The sequence below is a fragment of the Lupinus angustifolius genome, chromosome LG02 (assembly GCF_001865875.1).
Source record: "Lupinus angustifolius cultivar Tanjil chromosome LG02, LupAngTanjil_v1.0, whole genome shotgun sequence".
NCBI lineage: Eukaryota > Viridiplantae > Streptophyta > Magnoliopsida > Fabales > Fabaceae > Lupinus > Lupinus angustifolius.
This window is the reverse complement of record NC_032010.1, coordinates 17,833,375-17,858,376: the sequence shown is the minus strand read 5'-3', so window position 1 is coordinate 17,858,376 and position 25,002 is coordinate 17,833,375. Positions and strand designations below refer to the sequence as shown.

General features: G+C 35.8%; 2 protein-coding genes and 1 long non-coding RNA gene across 3 annotated transcripts; 1 reads left to right on the top strand and 2 right to left on the bottom strand.

Moving 5' to 3' along the window:
* Positions 681 to 1,116, top strand: LOC109337289. Its single transcript, XR_002106430.1, has 2 exons — positions 681 to 854; positions 1,022 to 1,116. It is a non-coding gene; the product is annotated as an uncharacterized LOC109337289 (long non-coding RNA).
* On the bottom strand, positions 1,016 to 2,847 carry LOC109337281. Its single transcript, XM_019574224.1, has 2 exons — positions 1,149 to 2,847; positions 1,016 to 1,116 (listed from the first exon to the last, which is right to left on the bottom strand). The coding sequence occupies exon 1, from the start codon at positions 2,721 to 2,723 to the stop codon at positions 1,197 to 1,199; it is 1,527 nt and encodes a 508-aa protein (XP_019429769.1). The 5' UTR covers positions 2,724 to 2,847; the 3' UTR covers positions 1,016 to 1,116; positions 1,149 to 1,196.
* LOC109337274 (uncharacterized protein At1g04910-like) lies at positions 4,460 to 9,619 on the bottom strand. The gene is made up of 9 exons (XM_019574214.1): positions 9,253 to 9,619; positions 8,853 to 9,144; positions 7,853 to 7,920; positions 7,687 to 7,775; positions 7,437 to 7,599; positions 6,033 to 6,322; positions 5,417 to 5,621; positions 4,969 to 5,126; positions 4,460 to 4,889 (listed from the first exon to the last, which is right to left on the bottom strand). The coding sequence occupies exons 2-9, from the start codon at positions 9,106 to 9,108 to the stop codon at positions 4,619 to 4,621; spliced, it is 1,500 nt and encodes a 499-aa protein (XP_019429759.1). The 5' UTR covers positions 9,109 to 9,144; positions 9,253 to 9,619; the 3' UTR covers positions 4,460 to 4,618.

Below are 25,002 nucleotides of genomic sequence, written 5' to 3'. Positions count from 1 at the left end.
GAACACATTAAATGAGTTATTGAAAGAAGCAACAGGATCCCAGTAATCGCCGCAAAAGTAAATATTTTCAAACTGCATCCAAGAAATGCAAAAAGTCTGTTTAATTTGATGCTTCCTTTTTGTTGCAAAACTCACAAAACCATTGAAGTCATGTAACAACTATCCCCTAATGATGGGAAAGAAATGCCTAATGTAAATACAAACCATGATATCTGTCTAATCCCAATAATGATAACAGATCCTCTTCAGAAAGCCTTTTTATCTTTCTAAGTTGGAATGACTTCTCCTCTAAGAAGTCCCTTCAACCAGAAGGTGAGGTACATAAACTTCATAGTTGCTGGGTTGTTTACTCTATAGAGTATACAGTGTGAAAAACAACACAAAGAAAGCAGTATTGATTTGGATAGATGTCAGAAAAGCAGCCACAATCATGTTTTTCCAAATAAATTTCTCAGGAACCTAGAAAATTTATGACTTGGCTATATTGCAAACAATTGAAGACACATAAAATGATGCACAACACACAAATGATTGCCTAAAAGAGGGGAACAAAGTAAATAGTAACATGTTCATACTGCTGAAATAGCTGTTAACAAGAAATGAATTGAAAACCCCAGATTTAGAAACTTCGAAAGTATAATTGTTTTTCACAATATGGTTGTTACTCTTACACAATTTCCAAAAGTGAATGGTGAACATAGTTGGAAAGGTATATAGGAATACTATGTGACTATTTTATCTATGTTAAGTAGAAAGTAATAAAGGAAAACAGAGAAAGATTACAAATCCTTGTGTACTATGTATTATGTAGCTTTGACAATCGGGAAAACAAGTTTGTTTGTCAATCAGGGCAAGTTACCAACAAAGTGTTGGTCTAGTGGTGTAAGGTCCTACTAGATTCCCAGACCAAAAGGTCAAATGTTCGATTCCTGAGAGTGATACTTGTTGAGAGGGCAGTCACACGCCCCGAAAGGGATTAGTTCCTGGCCCATAAGGTGAGGGATTATACCCAAAAAATCAGGGCGAGTTTAAAGCTCTTCCACAAAAGTTTATTAATAAAAAATATGGCTAAATACAAAACTACTTAATCCAAGCTGAGCAAAAAAATCATTTCATGAAGAATGTAGACACCTTATTAGACTTTGTTTAAAACAATTAGAAAATTGACAACAGTACATAACACACACCTAGCTAGCTTATACATGAAAACCTGTCCATCTTCTGAAAATTCTCATATCCATCCCTTCAGAATTGGCCATTCCTATTCCAACTCTTCCTCCATTCCCAACACCTCTATAATACAACCTCCACTCATTCGCCTCTATATCCATTTGAACCAGACATGGTGATCCCACATCCTTATCATCCCAGCATCCTTTATCCGATGGCTTTAAAATCGGCACATCATGAACCCTTGTCCATTCCTTTAGTCCATCAAGAGAAGCAGCCAAACCAATACTCCTCCTTCCATCGGCACCAACGCCTTCATAAGCCATGATATAGGTCCCATCTCTACGGTTCCTCGTCACGCAAGCGTTCATCACTCCAAACTCGTCAAACAAACCAGGTTTTCCACCTCCCATTATTTTCCCCAACTTCAACCATCTCATCCCATCCCTTGACCTAGCAATTCCAACTGCAAAGTGCCCTTTTTCCACATCGAATGAATGGTAATACATCCTTAAGTCACCACTCCCATGGTACACAACCTGTGGTGAAGAAATAAACAAAGCATCCCATTCTTTCTCAGACCCTACATCAATCAATGCTCCACTATGATGCTCCCCTTCAATCCTAGCCCAATGCCTCCCATCTTGACTAATCGCCAAACCCGGCAACGACTTCAAAACTTTCCCTTTACCATTACCATCACCATCACCATCACCACAATTCACATCATTAATGAAACACCTATCAGGGTTTTCCAAACTGAACCCCAAAGAATGATGAGGAAAAAACTCAGCACTCTCAGAACTATAACCAGTATAGTAAAGCCAATAAACAGCACTAGAAGCTCTAACCCTATTACTAGACATGATAACTATCTCAGAAGGCCTAATTCCATCAGTGTCAAAAGCCCACCAATCCTTACCACAATTCATCACAGAACCAACATCAGAACTTGATGTAGCAGACCCTCCACCTCTTTCCCAATGAACCCCATTGCTTGAAATTGCCAACCCAATCAAATCACAAGATGGGTTCTCCCCATCACAATTTCTTCCATGGTACCACATGTACCACCTCTCTTCTTCATCACTCAGGAACCTCTTCACCACTGGCGATCCAATTTCTGCATTGTCCCATGAGTTAGAAGGACCCAAATCAAACACCAACCCTCTTGAATAAGAAGAAGGTGATGGTGATGATGGTGATGGTGATGACCCTGAATATGATGATGAAGATAAAAAGGCTTCTTTTTCATTTGCTGCATCTGATTCTGATGCTTGGGAAGAAAGTGAACTTGGTTCATTCTCTGGGGTGCTGTGTGTATCACTGTTGGCGCTGGTGCCTGGTTTTGTGGAGCAACAAGGTATGAAAGGTGGGAACTTTTTGGTGTTTGAGGAAACAAAGGTGAGGGTAGTGTTGGGTTTGGTGGTGGAAGAGACCCATGATGGAATTAAGGTTGTTGGGTTGGTGAAACGTTGGAAGTTGGAAACTTTTGAAAGGGAAATTTGGGGGTTCAATGAAGAAAATGCCATAGATAATGATGATGCATCCATGGAAGTGGAATAAGAAGGAATCAAAATACAGAATATTTTAGAAATGGGAATTTGAATGAGACAAAAAAGGACGAGTGTGTGGTGCAAGTTTAAGCAATGAAGAGAACGAAGAGTTTTGGTTTGTAGTTAAGAATGTGTCTTGTTTTGGATGCAATCTTATATAGTGACCGGTGTTGTTTTGAATGGTATATGATGTTGGTGACATAAGATTAGGATAAGATATATTTAATTGTATTTTCTATTTGTTGAATAAATAGAAGAAAATAAACTAATATTAGGATGATTAGTGTATTTTATATCTGAATATGAGTTAAAAATAGTTGGAGAAGATATTGTATTTCTCTCGTCTTATCTTTAATCTCAAACATTACCAGTTTACCACCATAGCAATACTCATACTTTTGGTCTGATTTACTTCATGTGTTAAAATGAAATAGAGTTAACTACTCTATTGATTTAGAAATGTTATATATCCACTTAGTGAATATATTAGATCTAATATACTACATTAAATTGTGTTGTTTAGGGAGGCTTTTAATACTCAAGGTTTTCTAAAGAGATCGTGGATACTCGATTATCTTCTACCGAAAAGGTAACATATTACTATTTAGAGAATAGTAAAAATTCTTCTGTTTACCTTGGAGAAAAAAGTTTCACTTAGTGTTGGAGGACTAAACATAACTCAGATTGAGTAAACTAGGATAAATCACTCATATTAATCTTTTTTTATATTTTTTTCTCTTTGGTGCTTTAGTTTATTATTGGCAGAGGGGAATTGAACTTTGGGTATTGAGTATTGACGTTTCAAACATTTTTTTATTCTTTGTGAAACAAACATTTTTAATAAGTTGTTAATAAAAATCATTATAGCACTTGTGTAAAAAAATATTTTGAAAAGGACGATTTTAAAAACATGTTAACAAAGACAACTCAACCCATCTTTTGGTGTTTGCATGTGAAACATCGATGAAAGTTTGCTTGTTTAATTTTTTTTTAAGTGGGAAAACCAAATCTTGTAAAAAATAGAAATACTAAGATCAAGTTTGAAAGTATTTTAATTATATATTGTTTATAAAAGATTAGTAAATTTTATATCCTAAAATCTTATAACTGTATTTCTTTTGTGTGAAATGATGGTAATGTACTTTTCTTTTCAATTTAATGTTGCATTCCTTTGTTAATAAATGAACAAAGACATGTTTGAAATGATTTTGTATTTGTGATTAACTGTAACTAATTATATGGTTTAATTAGTTTGATAGTGTCTCCCCTGAGATCTGTGATAACTCATAAACTGTGCAACTATCTCAACAGTATACATTACATGAAATTTTCAAATAGGGTCATAACCAACTTTCTGGCTCACCCTATTTACTTGGAGTAGAGATCCTCTCACGTAATGGTAGTAAAACAAGTAGTTGAAAAAATAAAACAAAAAACAACAAAATATAATATTTATACTCTTTTATATACAACGAAATCACAATTTTGCTACTGAAAATAAAATAAAAAGAACTTCTCCCACCAGTAATGGAGAGGATCTTGATTCATTTACTTGACACTCATACTGGTTAAGAGAAAAAACTTTCAAAAGACATCACGTTAGACCAATATACATAAACTATAATGACCACACTGAACACTAAAATCAGACCAAAAAAGTTAGTTAAGGAAGGGTGCAAGCTTCAGAATAAAGAAGCTAATACTACCTTTCTTTTTCTTTTATTCTTTTTTTTCTTGGTGGCTTTCATTTCTTTGGTTACCTACAAAATTCTTGTATACTTTAATCTCAGATCCTTTGCCAGTAATGTGTATTCTTAACACAGCACCTGAGGAACTTAGTGGAATATGGTCGGAAAGAACAGAGGATATCTACATTTTACAGGCTGAACCCGTCATACCTCACCAGAGTTAGGAGGACCTAGCAAGTCATGACAGTATCTTTCCTCGCAGAGGCACTCGTGAGGGTTGGCGTAGAAATAATCCTCCTCCTTTGGCTTGTCTAAAATAACTCTACGACGAGTTGGCCTGACAATTCTGCTTTCATGATATTGTCGTACCGCATCTGCAAACTCATTCCAGGCAAGGGTTCTGTTCTGATGCATATCAATCAATTCTACGAGCTTTCTCCGATCCAGTAAGATGGTCTTTTTAAACCCAGAATACCTGCAGGAGAACAAATTAGAATTTTTTTGTAGATTTTCATGCAGGGTGTTCTAGTTGCAAGGGTTTGAAATATACAAACCTGCGATGACCTTCCACAAGTTTTGCCATGTTCCCATCATAAGTAGGAATAAAGGTGTTACTAGCTACTGAAACCATAAAATCCAAAGCTGCCATCTGAGATGAGTGTTTCTGGATCTGTTGTAAATCATCACGGGTCAGCAATGTTTCCTTTTTCACCTAAAATTACGACGGAGAAAAGTCAAATGTTCTCAAGTAGTATAATTTCATAAGAACAGAAATGAGAGCTATAACAATTTTCAACAAGTGATAAAAAAAGAAAAGAAAAATGCTCTAAATATCATGAAATTTATTAGTAATGTAACAATGTCATACAAAATGTATCTAGGCAATTTACATAATGTTTAGTAATGCATTAGTGATGTCGAAATCACCAGGTGGTGTTCCAAGAAGATCCAAAATATAAACCGAAAATGGGAGGCTATAAATTATAATAGTGGTGAACTCACAATTCGTGGAAATGAAGCTCTCAGTTGTGCAAGTCTATGTTCACCATTATAAATGTCACCAGCTGCAATGTAGATCTGTGTCTCATTATCAAAACCTAAGGCTCTTAGAACTAACGCTGCCTCTTCTGGTGTCAAAGGACATAGACCCTGTGATCTTCTCTCTTCGGAAACTATCTCCTTTTCTCTCCACCAAGGGAATGCATATCTGAATTAAAGAAGCAAAATCAACATTTTGTCAGATAGATATCAAATTTGTCATTACAAAAAACTTTGATCATGAGAGTCATTATTTCTATGAAGACAAGTAACTGATGTGTCAAAATACTCAGATCCAACATACTCATGAATTATATAAAACCACTACTCTCCTTCAAATTTCAGCATAAGCAAGCAAGTAGCATCTAGCACTAATCTCTAACTGTGGTATACTTGTGTTTTTCTTATCTTGAATCCAACCGGAGCCATAGTTAACTATTGTGAATTAATGATAATTTACTATAAGAGGGGAAATGATCTCGATCTGCATCTTCCCCAGAAACTGTCAGATAAGAAGCATGACATATGCAAGAATAACTTAAAACCCTCTATATAGATCCAAACAAGAATCGTGAAAGACCTCATCCGCTTGAGTTCCTCAGCTTCATTATCAGTGCAACCCTGAGTGCAACCTGAGAAAGCCAGCATGTCCATCTCAAATCTCAGATGCAAAGCCACAAAAGGTCCATTCTCTTGAAGTATCTGAATCAATTTGTGCCCTAAATTCTCAATTTGAGGATTAAACTTCAGTGCCTGATAATTGACACGACACCTCAGTTTCTGTAGATCAAGCGATAGGCCATTGTTTGCTACACGTGTATCAGTTCTGTTGAAGTGTAACACCGTGTGATTTTCAAAAAGTGGCAGAATCTGCAGTGGTGAATGGATTTAGATTAAACCAATACATGTACTACTCAAAATAAGGGATGGGGAAGATGTGTAAAAAACTAAGAATACGTGGTAATTCAACAGACTCAATGTAGTTTCATTTTCGGAGCCTACTTTAGCTTTGCTACATCAGAAACAACTCATTTTAATTGCTAAGTAGTAAATACGAGAAATCAGACATAACCTAAAACTGTAGTTTAGGTTTTCTTCATGTCACTGATCTTTGTTACAATTGATAAGTTATAATGCTCCACTCAAATACTAATATATTGCCTAAATATAATGAACAAGCTACTTTCAACAATTGCAAACATTTTGTCTCCTTTATATTGCCTTTCCCTTCCCGTCATTTCCTTTTGAAGTACAGACATTTGAGGAACAACGCTAGTGTATCTGATAGTTTGCAGAATTAACAAATCTCAGCTGCCAGCCAAGATGAGGACAGCAATTAATAACTTGGAAGTGATCATTGGGGCAGCCCAGTGCACGAGGTTCCCACCTAGTGGGATCTGGGGATGGTAGATGTACATATCCTTGCCCCACAGGTGGAGTAGTTGTTTCTAGGATTTGAATCCGAGGTATCTTTGCCACTAAGCAACAACCTTACAGTTGTGCCAAATTTCAAATAATCGGTACAATCGTAAAAGTTAAGAAAAGCTCCCGGACCTTCTCTGAAAAGCATTATAAATTTAACAATTGAAGGGAAACTACCCCCTAGAAACAATCTAAACACAAAATTGATATAACCTTCCTTTAGACTGCCAAATAAAAGAGACAATGCTGTCATGAAACCTAATTTTCAATGTCATATATATAGAGGTGGAGAATCATTGATCAATCCTTTAAATTGTGGTCGCAACTACATTGCGTCTACATCAACTGCGAGAAAATGTGATTTGATGCAGCCACAATTTGCGACCGTGATGCAGTTGCGGAGACTCCCAGACATCAATATTTGCAGCCGAAATTTTAAACTTATCATGTTATCTAAAAAATTTACCAAAAATCATACTATCAAAAATTATATTGTAGAAATAAAATTAAATTAGTTGAACTATACAGTTTTGCTCAAATGCAACTAATAAAATCAACAGACCTGCTCCAAGTAATATATTTCATTGGACCAACTAACAGGAGGCATCTCCAAGGTAGAGTATCCTTCTTTCCTACTAAACTTTTTGGGTACTCTTTTCACTATCCGAACTTCATCTCTTAGAGAATCAATGAAATGCTTCACATTGAAAATATCCTCAAAATTACTGCAAAAAGAATAGTACAAAACTTTAAAATGACAAGGAAGCCAAATTAGATGATACTCTAACTTTTTGTCAGAACAAAGTATATACCTAGGGTCTGCCCAAAATGAAGTCTTATCAAGCTCCGGAACAACCAATGTGAGATTCAACAATCGAGCAACTGTCACCATATCACAAATCTGTACCAAATCTGTAATGAATATTTAAATTATCACAGAATAGAAACAGGAGAAAAGGCATAATAGGAAGTACAAACCGCAGCACGCATTTGATTCAAGCCTCCATTGCAAGAAACTCTTAGAAAACCATTACTTGTATAATTTCCTGTAACATTTCAGGTCACGAAGCCTTTGATTTACCAAAATGAATAAGAAAATAAAGGCAAAAACGAAAAACAATTTAAAATATCCTATCTATCAAACCCATATATTTATATGTATTACTTTATATTAGTAACTTATAACAATTCACATATTCCTTTAACAACTAAAAGCACACGAGATTGGAAATATAGGATGGGGTACAACAATCAGAATATACAATTTTGGTCTAGCACTTGGGGAATTGTCAACATCAAACAAACTCAGAAGCAGACTGTCTAAAGTAAGCAGCTTAGAGTAAAGCATAACCAATACATTAAAATCTAAAATACTTAATAAAATGAGTTACCGTAGAAGGGTAACACGTAAAAGCTAGGAATGAATATTTTCGAAATATTTTGAAATCATTGCCTCTTATATCTCAACTTACAAAGGTACATAACAAATTATCTTATATGCATCATGCATGTCTTAAAGCAATAAAGTGTGAATTAGTCGATCTTAAGTTCTAGTCCTATTTGCTTTGCGTTTACTATTGGTCCTTCTCCCAATTGCTGGGTCCACACTCCATAACAACAAATCAGTGTAAAACAAGCCTTCTTTGGTCAAAATCTCAAACATAATTCAAAATCTCTAATTATATCACACATCGTGACTTTATAACAGCTGCACGGCTGTTTGTATACCCGGAAGACAATCAGTAGTGTATACAAACACATACAGAAATTTTTCAAGGAATATTTACCAACACATACAATTTGCACTTAATTTCAGTTAATAACAAATATCACCATCTATCAAGAAATATAGCACACTGTCAACAATGCACATAAATTGTATTGCTCAATCAAAGTATATCCAAGATTGCATTATAGTTGTTCATAATTTAAGCAAACAATAATTCAGCCATTACAAATATTCAGTTAAGAAACTAACTTGCAGGTATTAAAGGACGAGGCGTCTCTGATCGTAGCGGTAGCTGAATTTGAGTTATATGAGATATACTACTAGTAATCCCGGAAATGAAATGTGAATGCCACAGTTCACTAACTGTCACTAGCTGAACCAGACATGTCCATAAGACAATACTTGAACACACACGAATGAACCAAATCCTTAAACGTGTCCTTGGAATCACGGGACCTTGAAGCTTGTCACACTTCAATTGTATACCTTCTGATTTAACCTCCATTTCTCATCCGAAAACCTCATTGCCACTTCATTGAATCTTCACACAGTTTCCAACGTTCCAATAACAACCAAATCAGAATAACACCCCAAAAATAGATAATAAAAGAATCTTTATTCATGCATATTACTTGGTAAAATTTCATACCTTAGTTACAAAAAAATGCAATTTTTGGAGAAATTGAAACCACCCCAGAATTGTTTTTGAGGCAGATAATTGTGGGCGAGGCTCAAAAAAATGATCTTTTTGCGCCAATTGCTTCAATAGAATTTAGAGCTCTTCGAGAATCAAAGACCAGAAAATAAATGGAAAAACATTTTTTTACAGATCCAAAGGAATGAAAATAGAGAATGGATCAAATCTCAACAACCAAATATAGAAAGACAAGGTTCTGCATTTATGAAATCTCTTTTCGGGAGAATTTTTTCCACAACTCTTTGTTCTTTTCTCACTTGTCTTTTGAATCTAACTGTTCCACCGTTTCTCCAAATTCAATGGAAATTTTATCTCTGTTTTTTCGCAGACAAAGGAAGAGTTCGTATTCTCTCTCCAATTTTGGTATATTTTCTTCAATTTTAGGGAATAAGGATGTTAAAGGAGAAAGGATAAACTTTTTTACCAGGAAAAGTGAAACCTGTTTAAAAAGAAAATTAGAAAGAGAATAAAATATTCACTAACATTTATCTCCCGTCACTAAGCTTAATATTAATGGCCAAAGAATATACTATTAAAAATAATTACATACTCACTCTTTCTTAAGAAAAACTAAAACAAATAAATGTGTCTTTCATTTCCATCACTAAAAAGAAAGTAAAAGAGTTTAACATTTACTTATTATATTAAAATTTATTACATCATGAATATATTATATGGCTTATATTATTTTTATTTAAAAATTGATAATAATTAATAAATGAAAGATACATTATAATACGCTAACAATATTAAAACACTCACCATACATAAACTATTTTTTTCAAAATAAAAATACATTTTCTTTTGTGTGCATACTAAAATTAATATTAGGGATGTAAATGCATCTCCCAAATTAAAATATGTACACTGACAGCGTAAAGTGTTTTATACTGTCAGTAAAGTTTTTTACACTTTCAGCATACCATTTATCATTGGTTTGTATTATTTTTGTTGTTTGAGAGTCAATAATAGTTAAGAAATCAATGATGAATAATTTGCTGATAATGTAAAAAACACTTACACTGTCAGTGTATACATATTAAATCTTTATAAATTTGAGCTTAAAGACTAAAAATATCACTTTAAAAAATAATAACTTCCCTTTCAAGAAAAGCTTGCCTTTCTCATTCCCACAAATCACAATGTGAAGATGGAAATAACATCCGGGAGCACATCTATGTCCACAAAGTGTATCACTTTATATGTCACTGCTTGTGATTGGTTGAAAAATATATTTAAATTAAAATTTTAATAATTAATTATTTTTCTAATCAATCACAAACAATAACACATAGAATAGTACATTGTTTTGGGACAGCAGATATCCACAGATACCATCCACGCATGTGGAAGGCAATGATGTTGTATAATGTAAAGGTTAGGTGCCAAAATATGATGGTGTAAATAGCAATGGCATATGGTCATAGGTTTGGCAATGTCAACAACCTACAAAGATAAATAGACTACTTTTCAGACTATATATAATATGTTTCATATAAGAAAAAATATAAATATAATGAAAGTATATGAATATTATATATTGTCAGTTTATCATTTATTATTCATTTTTAGTTATTATTGACTCTTCAAAAAGAAAATATAAATAAAATGTTGATAGTATACTTGATGTGCATAAATATTTACACTGACAATATATAAATATTATTAGACTCTTCTTATAAAATGTGTATTTAAATTGAGATTATAATAGGTCAAGTTATAATATGTGAGATTATATATCTCCTTGTTATGTAATAAATTAATATCTTGTGGTAAACTTAGGTGCTTAAGTCAAACAACATAAATTCTAAACTGAACTCAAGTGACATATTTAAGAGACTAAGTCTTCATTTTATTTGGATATTTAATGCATAATGAACTAAGAACAACTTATGACTTACGATATATTATTTGAACGAGTAAGCTATTATTTTTATTTTGATGCAACGATTGGCATTAAAAAGGTCTTTCCAAGATAGATTTCTTATAAGATGATATAACTTATTTCTTTAAATTCCATAATTATTTGATATGTGTATTCTTTTTTTTCTTTTTAGAAGTTTTCATTTTAAAATATATTATAAAAAGAAAAATAATACACATGTCAAATAATGAATGAATTTAAGAAAATAAATTATCTTCTATTATAAAGAAATATTTTATTCTATTGGGAAATGAAAGATGGACAAACATAAATAAGTTATCGTTAAAAATATGCATGAGGGAGCAGACAAACCTGTTCAAAACAATAAAACAACCTAAAATATTCACAAGGAGCAAAGGTCTTCTATCACATGGTTCAATACATGCAATTTAAACAAGGTATATAGTAGAAGCAACATATGCAAAATAGAAAGGAGCACAAAAAATATATAAGCAATTAAAAGAAGCATATAATAAAAAAAAGTACACGAGTACAAGGTAAAATCAACTAATAAATTCAATTAATCAATCAAAATTTGTTTGACTTTCAAGCCATCCCTATTGGAGTTGTCATATACTCCTTTTTAGGGGTGTGGAGAAAAGAAAAATATGGAGATGCTTTTAAAGGAAAAATATGAAAACCTAAATTTAAAGAATAAGGAATAATTTGGGTAAAAAAATTTAAGGTTCAAAAATTGATTACGAATAAGAAATGTATTCCGCACTACCAATCGGTATCTAGATTAATTACATTGGAAGTAATTTTTTTTTATCAGCAATGTATTATATTAAATAAAGAAAGAATTAGGAGAACAAGTGGTGCTCCTATCCACAAAAACAAACTTTACATATGCAAATTCAAACAATTTGAAGGGCTCCACACCCAATCCATGAACGAGTAAGAGAATGGAGAAAATCTAGCAGAGAGAATGTTCCAAGAATGAAGTTGAATAGCAACTTAGAAATAATTTTATATCAATAAATATAATTTATGATAAAACATAGATATTATATTTTTTTTTGATCAGCAATGAATTATATTAAATAGAGAAAAATTAGGACAACAAGTGGTGCTCCTATCCACAAAAAAACCTTTACATATGCAAATTCAAACAATTTGAAGGGCTCCACGCCCAATCCATGAACGAGTAAGAGAATGGAGGAGATCTAGCAGAGAGAATGTTCCAAGAATGAAGTTGAATAGCAAAAATTACCTCATCAAGATTACAAGGGGAATTATCAAAAATAGCTTTGTTCCTTGCCAACCAAAGAGACCACAAAGTGACAAACCAGATAGACATCCACCGATTATGATATGGATTTCCTAGCCGCAAATAAGACCAATGAGATAGGAAGTTATTCCTAATTCCAGCTGGAAATACAGAATTAAGTCCGAACCAGGAGAAAATAGCTTGCCATACATCATAAGCGAAAGAGCAGGAGAAGAACAAATGATCAACAGATTCTTCCATCATTCCACAGAAAACACATCCTGATTGTGCTCCATCCCTCAGAATACCTCTCATAACCAAATTTAGGTGGGTTGGAACACCATCTACAGATAACCTCCAAACAAAACATCTCAATTTTAGCGGAACATTGGATCCCCATACTTTTTTATAGAACCACGAATCATAGTTATTATCCTCATTCAGCAAGGCCTTGTAAGCACTTCTAACCGAGTAAGTTCCATCTTTTTCATGCACCCAAAGCCACCCATCAGCACAATCCTGCAAAATCCTGACATCCTCTAAAGAATTAAGAAGGGCACATCCTTTAAAGAATTAAGAAGGGCATCAGCTTCCTCTTTTTCCCAAGAAAACAACAGTCTACGCCATTCCAGATTCCAGCACCAAACATTATTCCTCCAATCGCCCAATGAGCTAATATAAGCATTTTTGTCCAGAGCAACCTGAAATAACCTAGGGTAAAGACAGTTAAAACTCACACCCCCAAACCACTTATCTTTCCAGAACGAAGTAGAAGATCCCGACCCGACTCTTCTGATGACCCCCCCATAAAACCAACTGTTTTGTATCCCATTCTCTGTACTCTGCAGACTCCCCAGGTCTCTCCACCACACCGACCCCTTCCTGAACTCGTCCCTGAGAAAATCCCCACTCGACTCCACACCATATTTGGATCTCACTACTCTCACCCAAAAAGATTCATTTTCATGCAATAATCGCCACCTCCACTTACCTAATAAAGCTAAATTAAACAGACACAAATTTTTTTACCCCGAGACCCCCTGCCTCCTTAGAACAACACACCTTTTTCCAACTCGCCCAATGGATACCTTTACTCACCTCATTCCTACCCCAAAGAAATCTTCTCTGAATTTTATCAAGCTCGTAAATAACAGAGACAGGAGCTTTATAAAATGAGAAGAAGTAGATAGGTAAAGATGAAAGGACCGACTTCAGAAGAGTAACACGACCAGCAAAAAAGATAAGCTTTTGTTGCCAGAAAGAAAGCTTCTTCTTAAAGACCTCAATAACAGGACCCCGAGTAGAAATTCTTCTAGGATTAACGCCAACAGGAATTCCAAGGAACTTGAAAGGCAAAGCACCAACACCACACAATAACTTGTTAGCCGCCGACTGAACAATAGCATTATCAGCTGTAATACCAATAAAGCTGCTCTTATGGAAGTTAATTTTCAAACCCGATGTTAGCTCAAAGCATTTCAGAATACACTTGAGAGCCATAATATTATCCTCAGAGATTTCTCAAATAAGAAGGGTATCATCAGCATACTAAAGATGAGACACAATAACCTCATCCCCAACCGAGTACCCTTTGAAAATCCTTTGCGAAACTGCCGATCTCATAATGCCAGCAAGACCCTCGGCCACTATCAAGAATAAGAAAGGAGCAATCAAATCGCCTTGTCTAAGGCCTCGAGACATGTTGAATTTAGCAGTTGGGCTCCCGTTAACCAGAATAGAAGTGAAATTTGATTGAAGGCAACTTTTAATCCATGTCCTCCATTTTAAACAAAAGCCCATCCTATTCATCATGTAAAGAAGAAAACTCCAATTAACACAGTCATAAGCCTTCTCAAAGTCCACTTTGAAGCAATCACCATAATTTTTCTTTTTAGCCTGATCAATGACCTCATTAGCAATAACAACACCATCCATGATACATCTTCCTTTAATAAAAGCAGATTGACAATCTGAAATTATCAAGTGCATGACCTTTTTAATCCGACCTGTCAACAGTTTAGAAATAATCTTATAGATACAACCGACCAAAGAGATGGGTCGATAATCACCAAGACCCAGCGGACTTCCTGTTTTTGGGATTAAAACAATGAAGGAAGAATTGCATCCTTTCGCAAGATTCCCAGAAATGAAGAAATCGTCCACCATAGCAAAGACATCATTCTTCACACAATCCCAGAATTTTTTAATAAAGGTAAAATTGTAACCATCAGGCCTAGGACTTTTATCACCTTCACAACTCCAGACAGCTTCTTTAATCTCATCTTCCTTGAACCGGGCTATAAGATGATTATTATCCTCCTCAGAAATTCGGTTGAAAACAATCCCATCAAGAGATGGCCTATTCCAATGATGTTCAGAAAATCTATCTTGAAAAAACGACCGAATATAATCTTTTACCTTTGAAGGTTCTTCAACCCACACCCCATCAATTAACATCCAAAGCATTTTATTGGACCTTCTTCTTCTATTAATAGAAGCATGAAAATAATGAGTATTAGAGTCACCATCCTGAACCCACCTCTGTCTAGATTTTTGTAACAAGAGACTATCTTTTTGGCTTGACAGCCTCCAAAGGTCCGCAGAAGCAATCCTCCTAGCCGCAATATCCTCAATGCTAAGGGCACAAGCACTCCCTTTCCCATCAATAGAATTAATGATAGAGACTTTATCAGAGATCTTCCCATCCAGCTGACCAAACACATCTCTATTCCAAATCTTCAAGGACCTCTTTAGACTCTTCAATTTTTCTTTAAGAATATAAGAACCCCTACCAAAAACCTCCAAAGAACTCCATTCCTCTTCAATGAACTTACTGAATCTTGAATCTGATAACCATCAGTTATTTGTTCTGAACGGTGAAGGACCCCAATCAGGGATGTCATTTTTTAGAAGGATAGGACAATGATCTGAGAAGGAGCGTGGTAATCCTAATTGGATAAGCCGACCCCAACAGTTCAACCAATTATTATTGACCAGAAACCTATCAAGTCTACTCATCACCGAGCCATTTGAAAGGAACCAAGTGAATTTTGACCCAGCAAGAGGAAGATCAAATAATTCCAAGTCCTCGATGAACTTAGAGAATTCGGAACACTCCCTAACAGCAAAATGAGCAGTAGAACCCACTATTTCATCATTATTCACAATAACGTTGAAATCCCCCACCACACACCACATATCCCCCGAATGGTGCATCCAATCGGACTTTGCTTCTTCCCAAAAAATTCTCTTCCTAACCAGATCGCAAGGACTATAAACATTCATAATATTAGCAATTTCACTATAAGAAGTCCACTTCCCTCTAACCGTCACAAAATTTGACCCAATCCGCACCTCATCTAATTCAAATTTAGCCTTATTCCAAAGAGAGATGATACCGCCCGAGAGACCCACCGATGGTAAGAAAGCCCAACCAACATCATCGCTACCCCACAAAGATGCACAAAATTTAGAGTCCACGCACTGCATTTTAGTTTCTTGAATACACACAAAATCAGGATTATGTTTGCGCACAAGAAACCTTATCTCCTTCTTTTTTAGCCGCCCGTCCAATCCCCTAATATTAATGGAGATTATTATCATCAACCACTGAAGAACTCCGTCTAGATATTTGAAATTGCTTTTTATCCCTTTCCTCCATATCAACCAAAGATTTAATAATTTCTTCAGAATTTCCTTTCCCACATAAACCAATTTGTTGACCAATCTTCCAAACTTCCTCAGCTTCATCTCTAATACAGGACGGGCCAGCCGCGGAGCCATCCTTTCGGCCAACCAGCGAGGCAGAAAAATGGACGTCGTGAGATTCCATAGTATGTGGCAAGACTTTGGGTGCATTCACTGAACTTGGATCCAAATTACTAATAATAGGAATGTCCCCAAGGTCAATGCAGAAACTGTTCCAATCAATAAGGGCTTGTTTATTTTTCTGTTTCTTGGAAATTTTCTGATGATGACTTTTCTTTTTTTTGAACGTCCAGAAACTCCCCTGTCGCCTCTTTTATTTAAGGATGTAGATGGGTGTAAATCATCCTGAAAATCAGAATGCAGAACAGAAGCATTACTAAGGGGTATATCCTTACTTACCTGGTCCTCATCCACGCCTGTCCCATTTATCTCAGCAGCTGTCCCTAGTTCAGGGCTTCTCGGCTCAACCAGAATAAGTGCACAGGAATCCAACGAATTATCCATGGGATGGGGGGAATCATGCAGGTTGTAATTTGTTTCAGGACCCACATCCAACCCACACTCAGGAGTTAAATTAAGTGGCAAATCATGACTAGGCCCATGGTTCTTAGTATCTGACTCCATAAATGCATTGAAAATTCCCCCACATAAATTGGCACGTGAATCATGTCCATGAGACAAAAAACATGCTTCACAATAATTACCATTAAAAGTGTCGTCACCATGAGAATGCTCCACAACATTCATCCATTTTCCAATACATCTCGGCCCACACCCAGCATTAATCTCATCCAAAAAACATTTTCTCCCCTCCTAGTCCCCACCATACCTATTAATTGCTTCAACCTCCTCACCCGATATTCTTTTCATAGGGAATGAATTAGTCAATAATGCATTAAATTCCTCTATCTCCTCCACTGCGACCCTTTCTTCTTCATCCAGCCTGAACAAGTGGTCTTCTACCTGTAGGGAATCAGAAATCCACTCCGATGCATTCTCTGACATTCCATCTTCCTTCACCACCGACGAATCCGAGACAAAAGAATTGTCCCAATATTCTTTCTTACCAGGTGAGAACCCCACCGATCCTTCCAATTCTTCCCAAACATTGACAACAAATTCCTTACCATCAATGATTACCTGGATAGGCTCCTCAATTCTGTGAGATACCGAAGTTCTGCTGCGGATTCTGCAAGCCTCCATACTGACCTTCTGTGAAGTAATAGCATCCACTGAAACTAGATAGCCAAACTCCTTAGCAATGAGGTCGAAGAAATCCATTGACCAAGCATGCACCGGTATCCCGAAACACCTAATCCATACATCTTTACTAATGACCTTCGAATCAACAGTCCATGGAGTGATGAAATGGAAAATAGATTGGAACCACTCTTCGACATCATTCAAAACTTCTTGGACACATTCACCATCAACAGGGGCCAAAAGGATACAGTCTGCCCCCAAATGGTGTGCAGTAATAGAAAAAACTCCTTCCTTCCTAAGCAGATCAGGCACAGTGCAAGGATCAACATCTTCCACAGTTCTTCCAACCAGACACTTCTGCGACCTCTCCAAGTCCTCAGTGGACACCGAGAACTGAAGAACTTTCATGTTTTCCGACCTCTGGAAATTTTTTGAATACCCATCTTTGGGCACCCCTTGTTGAACATCCACTTTGATAGTGTCCACAGAGTGACCACCACGAACAACATCCGCAAAACTCCTGCCATCCCGAACATTCTGAGTAGATTTCACCCAGACGGTTCTCTGAGACATCTTACGACCACAAGAACGATCACGATTCCTCTCAAACCTTGGAATATTCGCAAATAGTTTCAGATTGCCAATCCATAATTTGTCCAAAGTCTTAGCCAGTTGCTGGATGTCTGAATTTCTTTCAAATCGGATGAACGCAAACCTCTGGCCAAAGCTATTCCTCTTGAAGGGAATGTACACATCCCTAACCCGACCCCATTTCAGGAAGAAATGCCATAGGTCAGAGGTCCTAAAATCATCAGGAAAATTAGTAATGTAGATAGTGCTGAGGTTATCTTTACTCCTTCCCTCAAAATTCGAGTGGTAAGGCCGAGGTCTATCAGCAACGAAGTTGTTGGCGTGAGGCCTGGGTCTTTCAAAAGCGTTGTTGTTGGCGTGAGGCCGAGCAACTCGCATGGAAGCTCTCCAGGAGGTAGACGGAAACCTCCGGGGTTTACTCCCGCTGACTCTCTCTCTGAGTCTCCCTCTCTCTCTCTCTCTCTCTCTAACATGATATAATTTTCACAAACAACTTTTTTTACATTGGAAGTAATTAAAAATATTAATTTTACACTTAATTATTATTTATTATTTTTATATAGAAAAAAATGAGCTAAATTTTTTTTTTAGAGTCTGCTAGGGGAATATACTACTCATATGTATCCTTAAGTATGATTGAGAATTCAACATACGTAGATCTTCTAAAATAATATTGGTTGATTAACTCTATTTTAATTTTTTTTATTTGATTTGTTTGAAGAGAGAGCCAAGTATGGCCAAGAGCCACCAATAATGTTACCTCAAAATATTTTTAAAGGAGACAAGTAGCATGAACACACGTACTCGTAGTGATCCTTGAAAAATTTAGGAAGCAAATGTGGCTACTAAGTACAAAGTTTGATCTAAACGATACAAGTGGCCCTTAATTAATTTGAAAATAATAATATGAAAAAATCTATGTATCATAAAGGTATAGATAATCTCATATCAATGCATAACATCAAAATCAATGTGTCATTAATAATAGCGAACCAACAACTAGGACTCTAGATAGAACTTTATCTATATATTATTTATAGAGTTTAATATCTATTTATTGTAGAGGTAAGGATTTATACACAATTAGTATATAATTTGTATTAGTTTTTTGAAGAATCAATTGATGATTAAACATGAATAATGAATGATATAGTAACAATATATATAACTCATACACTTTCAATACTTACCTTCTTTTCCTCTTATTTACATACTAATATATAATAATTGTAACACCCCAAAAATTACTCCAACAATATTGTCGAAAAATAGGTAAAAAAAATTTGTAATGTAAAACTTCTTCATTTACATTTGACTCATTTTTGGGACATCACATTAAGTAACCTAAAATGTGGAAAAGACAACGATAATTACCTATTGGTAACCGAAAGCCACTTAATATATATATATCGTGAAATAATTCTTTATTGAAAACAACTGAAAACGTTTATACAAAAAGCAAAGCGAAATACATCTTGGTCCAAAGTGAAAATATATACAATAGTCTGGTTTATTCAAAACATCCAAATACCCTACATAGATACCCGCCTCAAGTACAACTAGAAATGGAAATGACCACTAGTGACTAGCTTTGGTGTTAGCGGGTGTGCTAGGACACTCACTGGGGTCCTCCTCCGTCTCAGAATCGGAGGAGAGATCTACCATCTCAATGGAGTCTTCTATACAGACTAACTCCACACGATCTTTCTCTTTGGCTTCCAACTCCTCCTCATATGGGTCATTGGACGAACCCTATGACTTACTTTCCACTCCCGCGTCTTCTTGAAGATCGGGCAACGTCTGTCTAATAGCTCTCTTTCCTGGTGGGGAATTGGGCACACCGTCTTTACTCCGTCTCCTAGTGGATGGTCCAACAGTAGTGAGTCTGTGAGGAATCACAGACTGAATGAATGGTGTAGTAGGTGCAAATCTCCAAGCAGGTAAGGTGAAAGAAGCCTCCAGGTTCGCATGTTGTGAAGGGAAACACATCGTAGAGCCATCACAAACCATCTCTAGCTCTAAGGCACAAGGGACTGTGTAGGTGTATCGGTGTCCGTCACTACTCCATGTCTCCTCCTGGGATATCCAGAATCGGTAGCTCCGAATCCTCGTGGTACGGTCCATCTAAACGAGAACGCGAACCGAAGACAAGCAGAAAGAAGAGAAAAGAAAATAGAGGAAGACATCTAATGAATATTATTCATTGATGGCGTGAAATTACACGAAATATCACATTCAGACAGATACGCAAAATATACACAATATATATCACATACATAAATGCAAATGATGAATGATGCTTATAACTCGGATATGGGGATTAACATCCACGAGTACAATGTATGAATGCTATGTTTATTTCATCCATCCTTACACTAGTATCCTCCCAATAAACTATTCAGAAATAACCAAGAGTACAGGTCCTATAACAAGCCGATTTGAATGCACCAAAAATAAATTAGTCCTCGCAAGGATATATGATCGATCGGTTCCGAAGAACTGTCCATTTCTGGACGGTGTCGTATCAAACACTTTCTGGGCATCCCTCTTATTGATCCTGATTGCAAAGAGGGATTGTCAGAGATCATCTAATTTGCACTGTGAGAACTATCTGATCCAACAGCATACCTCATCCAGGAATACAGGGGACTGGCCTCACCTAGACTCTCCCTCAAGACTTTGCTGATGAATCATCGCCGTCCCTCTCAACATCGCAGGGCTCGTTTGTCTCCCATAAATTTCCTCTCCACTACTTCCTTATTCATAATGAGTATGTACACTAACCGATGTTAGCCGATTAAATCTTTTAATCATTCTTTTAAAACGATTGACCCATCCTAAGACATCTCCCAAAAGAATGCTTCTTATGGTACCTGATCTTATGTTATCACGTAATATAGGCATAACATCCCTACCACTACAAACCATCGTTGAATTACCCTGGATGGCCACATGGGCAAGCCTCTTACGGTCAGACGATCTTGCTGCGTGGTATTATGTAATTCGTTTTAGGCATCGCCTTGCTCACGACATCCTCGTCGGAATTCTTGCCCGCGTAAGGCGCAAGAACAAAAGTAACAGTATAAGTTTGTCAATTTGGGCACTGGACTCAATCCTCCGAGCCACGGTCTTCTCCAAGTGTAAATACACTTCACACCCAAGCTATGGCTATTGCCTAAGCAATAAATCAATAAAAAACAGTCACAATTTATGCATGTCTCTCGCCCAAGCTAGAGACTGTCGCTCAAGCGACCAATTCATCAAAATAGACTCAATTCCGTGCATGGCTCTCGCTCAAGCGAGGGGACTGTCTCTCAAGCGATAAATCCACCAAAATATGGTCAAAATCACCCTTTGGGTCTCGACCAAGCGAGGGCTGTCGCTCGGGTGCCAGAACCTCCCAGAACAGGCCATGCATGTTGCCTGGCCCTTGCACAGGCGTGGATAGGTCGCCCAGGCGTAGTTGGTTCAGTGACCAAGCGTGTCTGGCTCGCCCAGGCGAGGCTGGGTCACCCAAGTGTGGCTGATCCAGTGGCCAAGCATGTTTGGCTCACCCAGGCGTGGCTGGACCAGTGGCCAGGACCACTCTTTCAACCATTTGGGCCCCCAGATCGAATACCACCGTTGTTTTCGATCCCTACGCGTTTTAGTTTCTCGAGTGGTGTTCATTAATGGATAACTACCACAATACTTGATATTTTAATCTATCCTATGGCATACAACTTAAGAAATCATTCGTACTTAATCCAAGCATGTAATCATTTGGTTAAGTACGGGTTTCTAAAAAAAACAAATATAACTCCCAACTTTTGAGGTAGTTGGGAGATCCGGGTGTCATATTCGGACACCACTATGTCATGATGTATTTTCCCTCACCTTGGGTTGTAGCGCGGTTGATCTCCGTCACGTGAATGGATCGGTTCTCCGACTTCGAACGCCTCGAAACTAAACACAAAAAACAAATCAGTGATTCGTGAGTTAAATTGTTCACTTATTAACTCTACGACACATACATCGTTCTAATCTATTTCAAGAGCATCCGAGACTCTCATTCATCCGGTCCAAGACTTTTATTCCCGAACCATCATTTATCCTCGAAAGTCTCGTCCTATCAGTTCATGATCATTTCAACACCTTTTTACAAGGGTTGATCTCATGCTCAAAATGATATTTAAAATCAAACATCCTTAATTTCATCATCATCTCTTTTCATCAAAATCAACACATGCATATATTTTAAACACTAAAACAACCCCCATGAACAACAATATTTCATGGTTTCAAAACAACGATTTCTAAATTCATAAAAACTCATATTATTCGTTCTTGCGTATAACAAGAGGTAGAAAGGTTTTCAGAAAATTTTGATGGTGGAAAACGTTCGTAACATGGGCATAAACATCATACTCAAATATCGTAAATAATGAACGACTAGATTTTCTAAAAGATGAGGAACAAGTATGGAGGTTTACCTTGGTGTTCTTGAGAAAATCCAAATGAAGAAGAAAGAAATGAAATGAAGAGTCAAGGGTTTCTCTACCTTGAATCGCTCTTTAAGTAGAATAAATCAGATTAAGAGAGGGAAAGCCAAGGGTTTCTAGGAGTAAATGGTGAAGGGGTAAATGAAAGGTTTAGGGGTATTTGTGTAAAAATGTGTATTTTCGCTTGCTTGCCACGCAAGTTTCACTCTGGAAAATGAGGTGACTTCTTCGGCGAAACATTCCCGATGAGACCATGCCCGAGTGTTTTCAGCTAATACTCGGCTAGATATTAAAATCTTCCGATTACGGTTAGAATTTTGGAATGCCAAATTCGGAGTGAAAAATATTTAGAAATGTGTTTTGGACAAACTTGATGTCTATCTTGACTCAAAATAATATTTTGAAGCCAAAGGCGCAATCAGAATTCGGTTTCGAGTTACGGAATTCAAAATCACGCTACTGGGCCGAATTCGGGCAAATTTGGGTCCGACGGCAATCCAAAAACTCTCTGTCACTGAAAATTACGAAAATTTACCACAAAATATGAATTCACAAAACAAGACTAACATTCAGCTACGATTTAACCTAAATCATTGCCGATTAATTTCTAAAATTAATATTTTATTAAAATAAATAATTATAAAATATGTCGAATTTTTACGTTGTTACGATAACTCCTTCATAATTTACCAAGTTGAGACAAAACATGTCAATACGGGTTACCTAAATAGGTTCGAGGTAACCCGTATTTGGTTCAATCTTAAGCAGCTTGGACTAAAAAAATTGTTAATTTTAAATTGCCATCTAAATCTATCCAAAGCCAAGTGGGGTTGTTGCCATATCTCATTCTAGTAAAATCAATGTGATGAAACCCGAGTCGGACATCAACTCAGAAGAGGTCTCATACAGGTTCTAACCGGTGAGACCGTCTGGTCGGACCGAATTATATAATAACATCATATATAATTATTTATCATATAATAAATTAAAATAAATGAATAACACACTTATGAATATCATGTTTTGCATAATATGTGTATATATAGATTAAAATAAAAGTGCATCAAACAAATTTAAATCTTATATAATTAGAATTATAAATTAAAACATAACTCTGAACTATCTCCTAGGCAGATTAAATATTCTAATTCATTTAAATATTATTGTTACATTGGGCATTGCTGATATAAGCAAAGAGGTTTGTCAGATACACATAGATATATACATAACAGTAACCAATTATGTTATCTTATATACATAACATACATAACATATTAACATACATATATAAATAACATACATAACAATATAACATATTAACCTACTATTGGTGAGATGAGAGAGAAACCGTAAAAGTGTGACTTTTCACTTCCCCATATCTATTTTACTCTCATCCTATCTATTTCACTCTCAGAAAACCCATTCACAGTTTTCTTCCTACACTTTCTAATTGCTATTTTGTTTTTTCCATGATTCAATCTTTTTTCATTGTTTCATTGTTCTAATCTCATAATGCAGAAGACTTACTCACAACAAATGATGGTGAGAGCATCAGCGAGCAAGAGCCATGGTAAAGGTGAGCTAGAGCTTGGTTCTTTAGATTTTCTGCAAGTTAGACCGACCGGGTTTAAACAACCGGTTTATTCCGGTTTCTCCCAGTCTAATCCGGTTAGACCGGCTTTATCACGGTCCAAAATGGTTTGGAAGAGCTTCCAAGTAGTGGGGTGGTACGGAACCTTCCCTATTCCGGTTGACGGTTGGACCGTCCAGTCTGGTCCTAACAACCATGATTAAAATATTAAAGAGCAAAGTACAATAACATTCACTGAGTTTTAGTGAAATTACACAAATCATCCTTCACTTTCTACACATACATAAACCTCTTTAATTTATATATTTTCATTACACTCACCATCCTGCACGAGAAATAAGTATAATTTTTTAAACAAAAAATGTGATAAATGCAATTAAGTTAAATAAAATATTATATATCATGGAGAGAAGTCCATATAATATACAAGTCAATATATCTTTATTATTTTTTGTTACAAAATATATCAACAATTCTAAAGAGATATTGTTTAAATCACTCTTATATTATATCGTAGCGAACCAAAAATAATAAAAAAATATTGATTCGTATTTTATTTGGATTTGTTTCCACAATATATCATATTTTGTTTAACGTAATTACACTCATCACCTTTTTTATTTAAAAGATTAAACTTATTTATCTTACATGAGTAGTTAGAGCAACCACAATGGTTTTTCTTAAGCTTATTCTTAATGAAATAAGAACATTATTACTATTTTTCGCTGTGTCATTCTTGTTTTTTTTATTTCTGTTCTTAAATAAGAACAATTATTGTTTGTTCTTAGGCAAGGTAAAGTGAGGAGAAAGGTAATCATTTTGGGAAAAATTAGACGTTGTGTAAGAATGTTGTTTATCATTGTAGAGGAAAAATAAATGTTGTTCTTATTTCATCGAAGTTGTAATAAATTATAAAATAACGCGTGAGACTCAAATAAAAATGAATATTTTATTTGCTGATGTGGATGTTCTTGGTGTATTATATATATATATA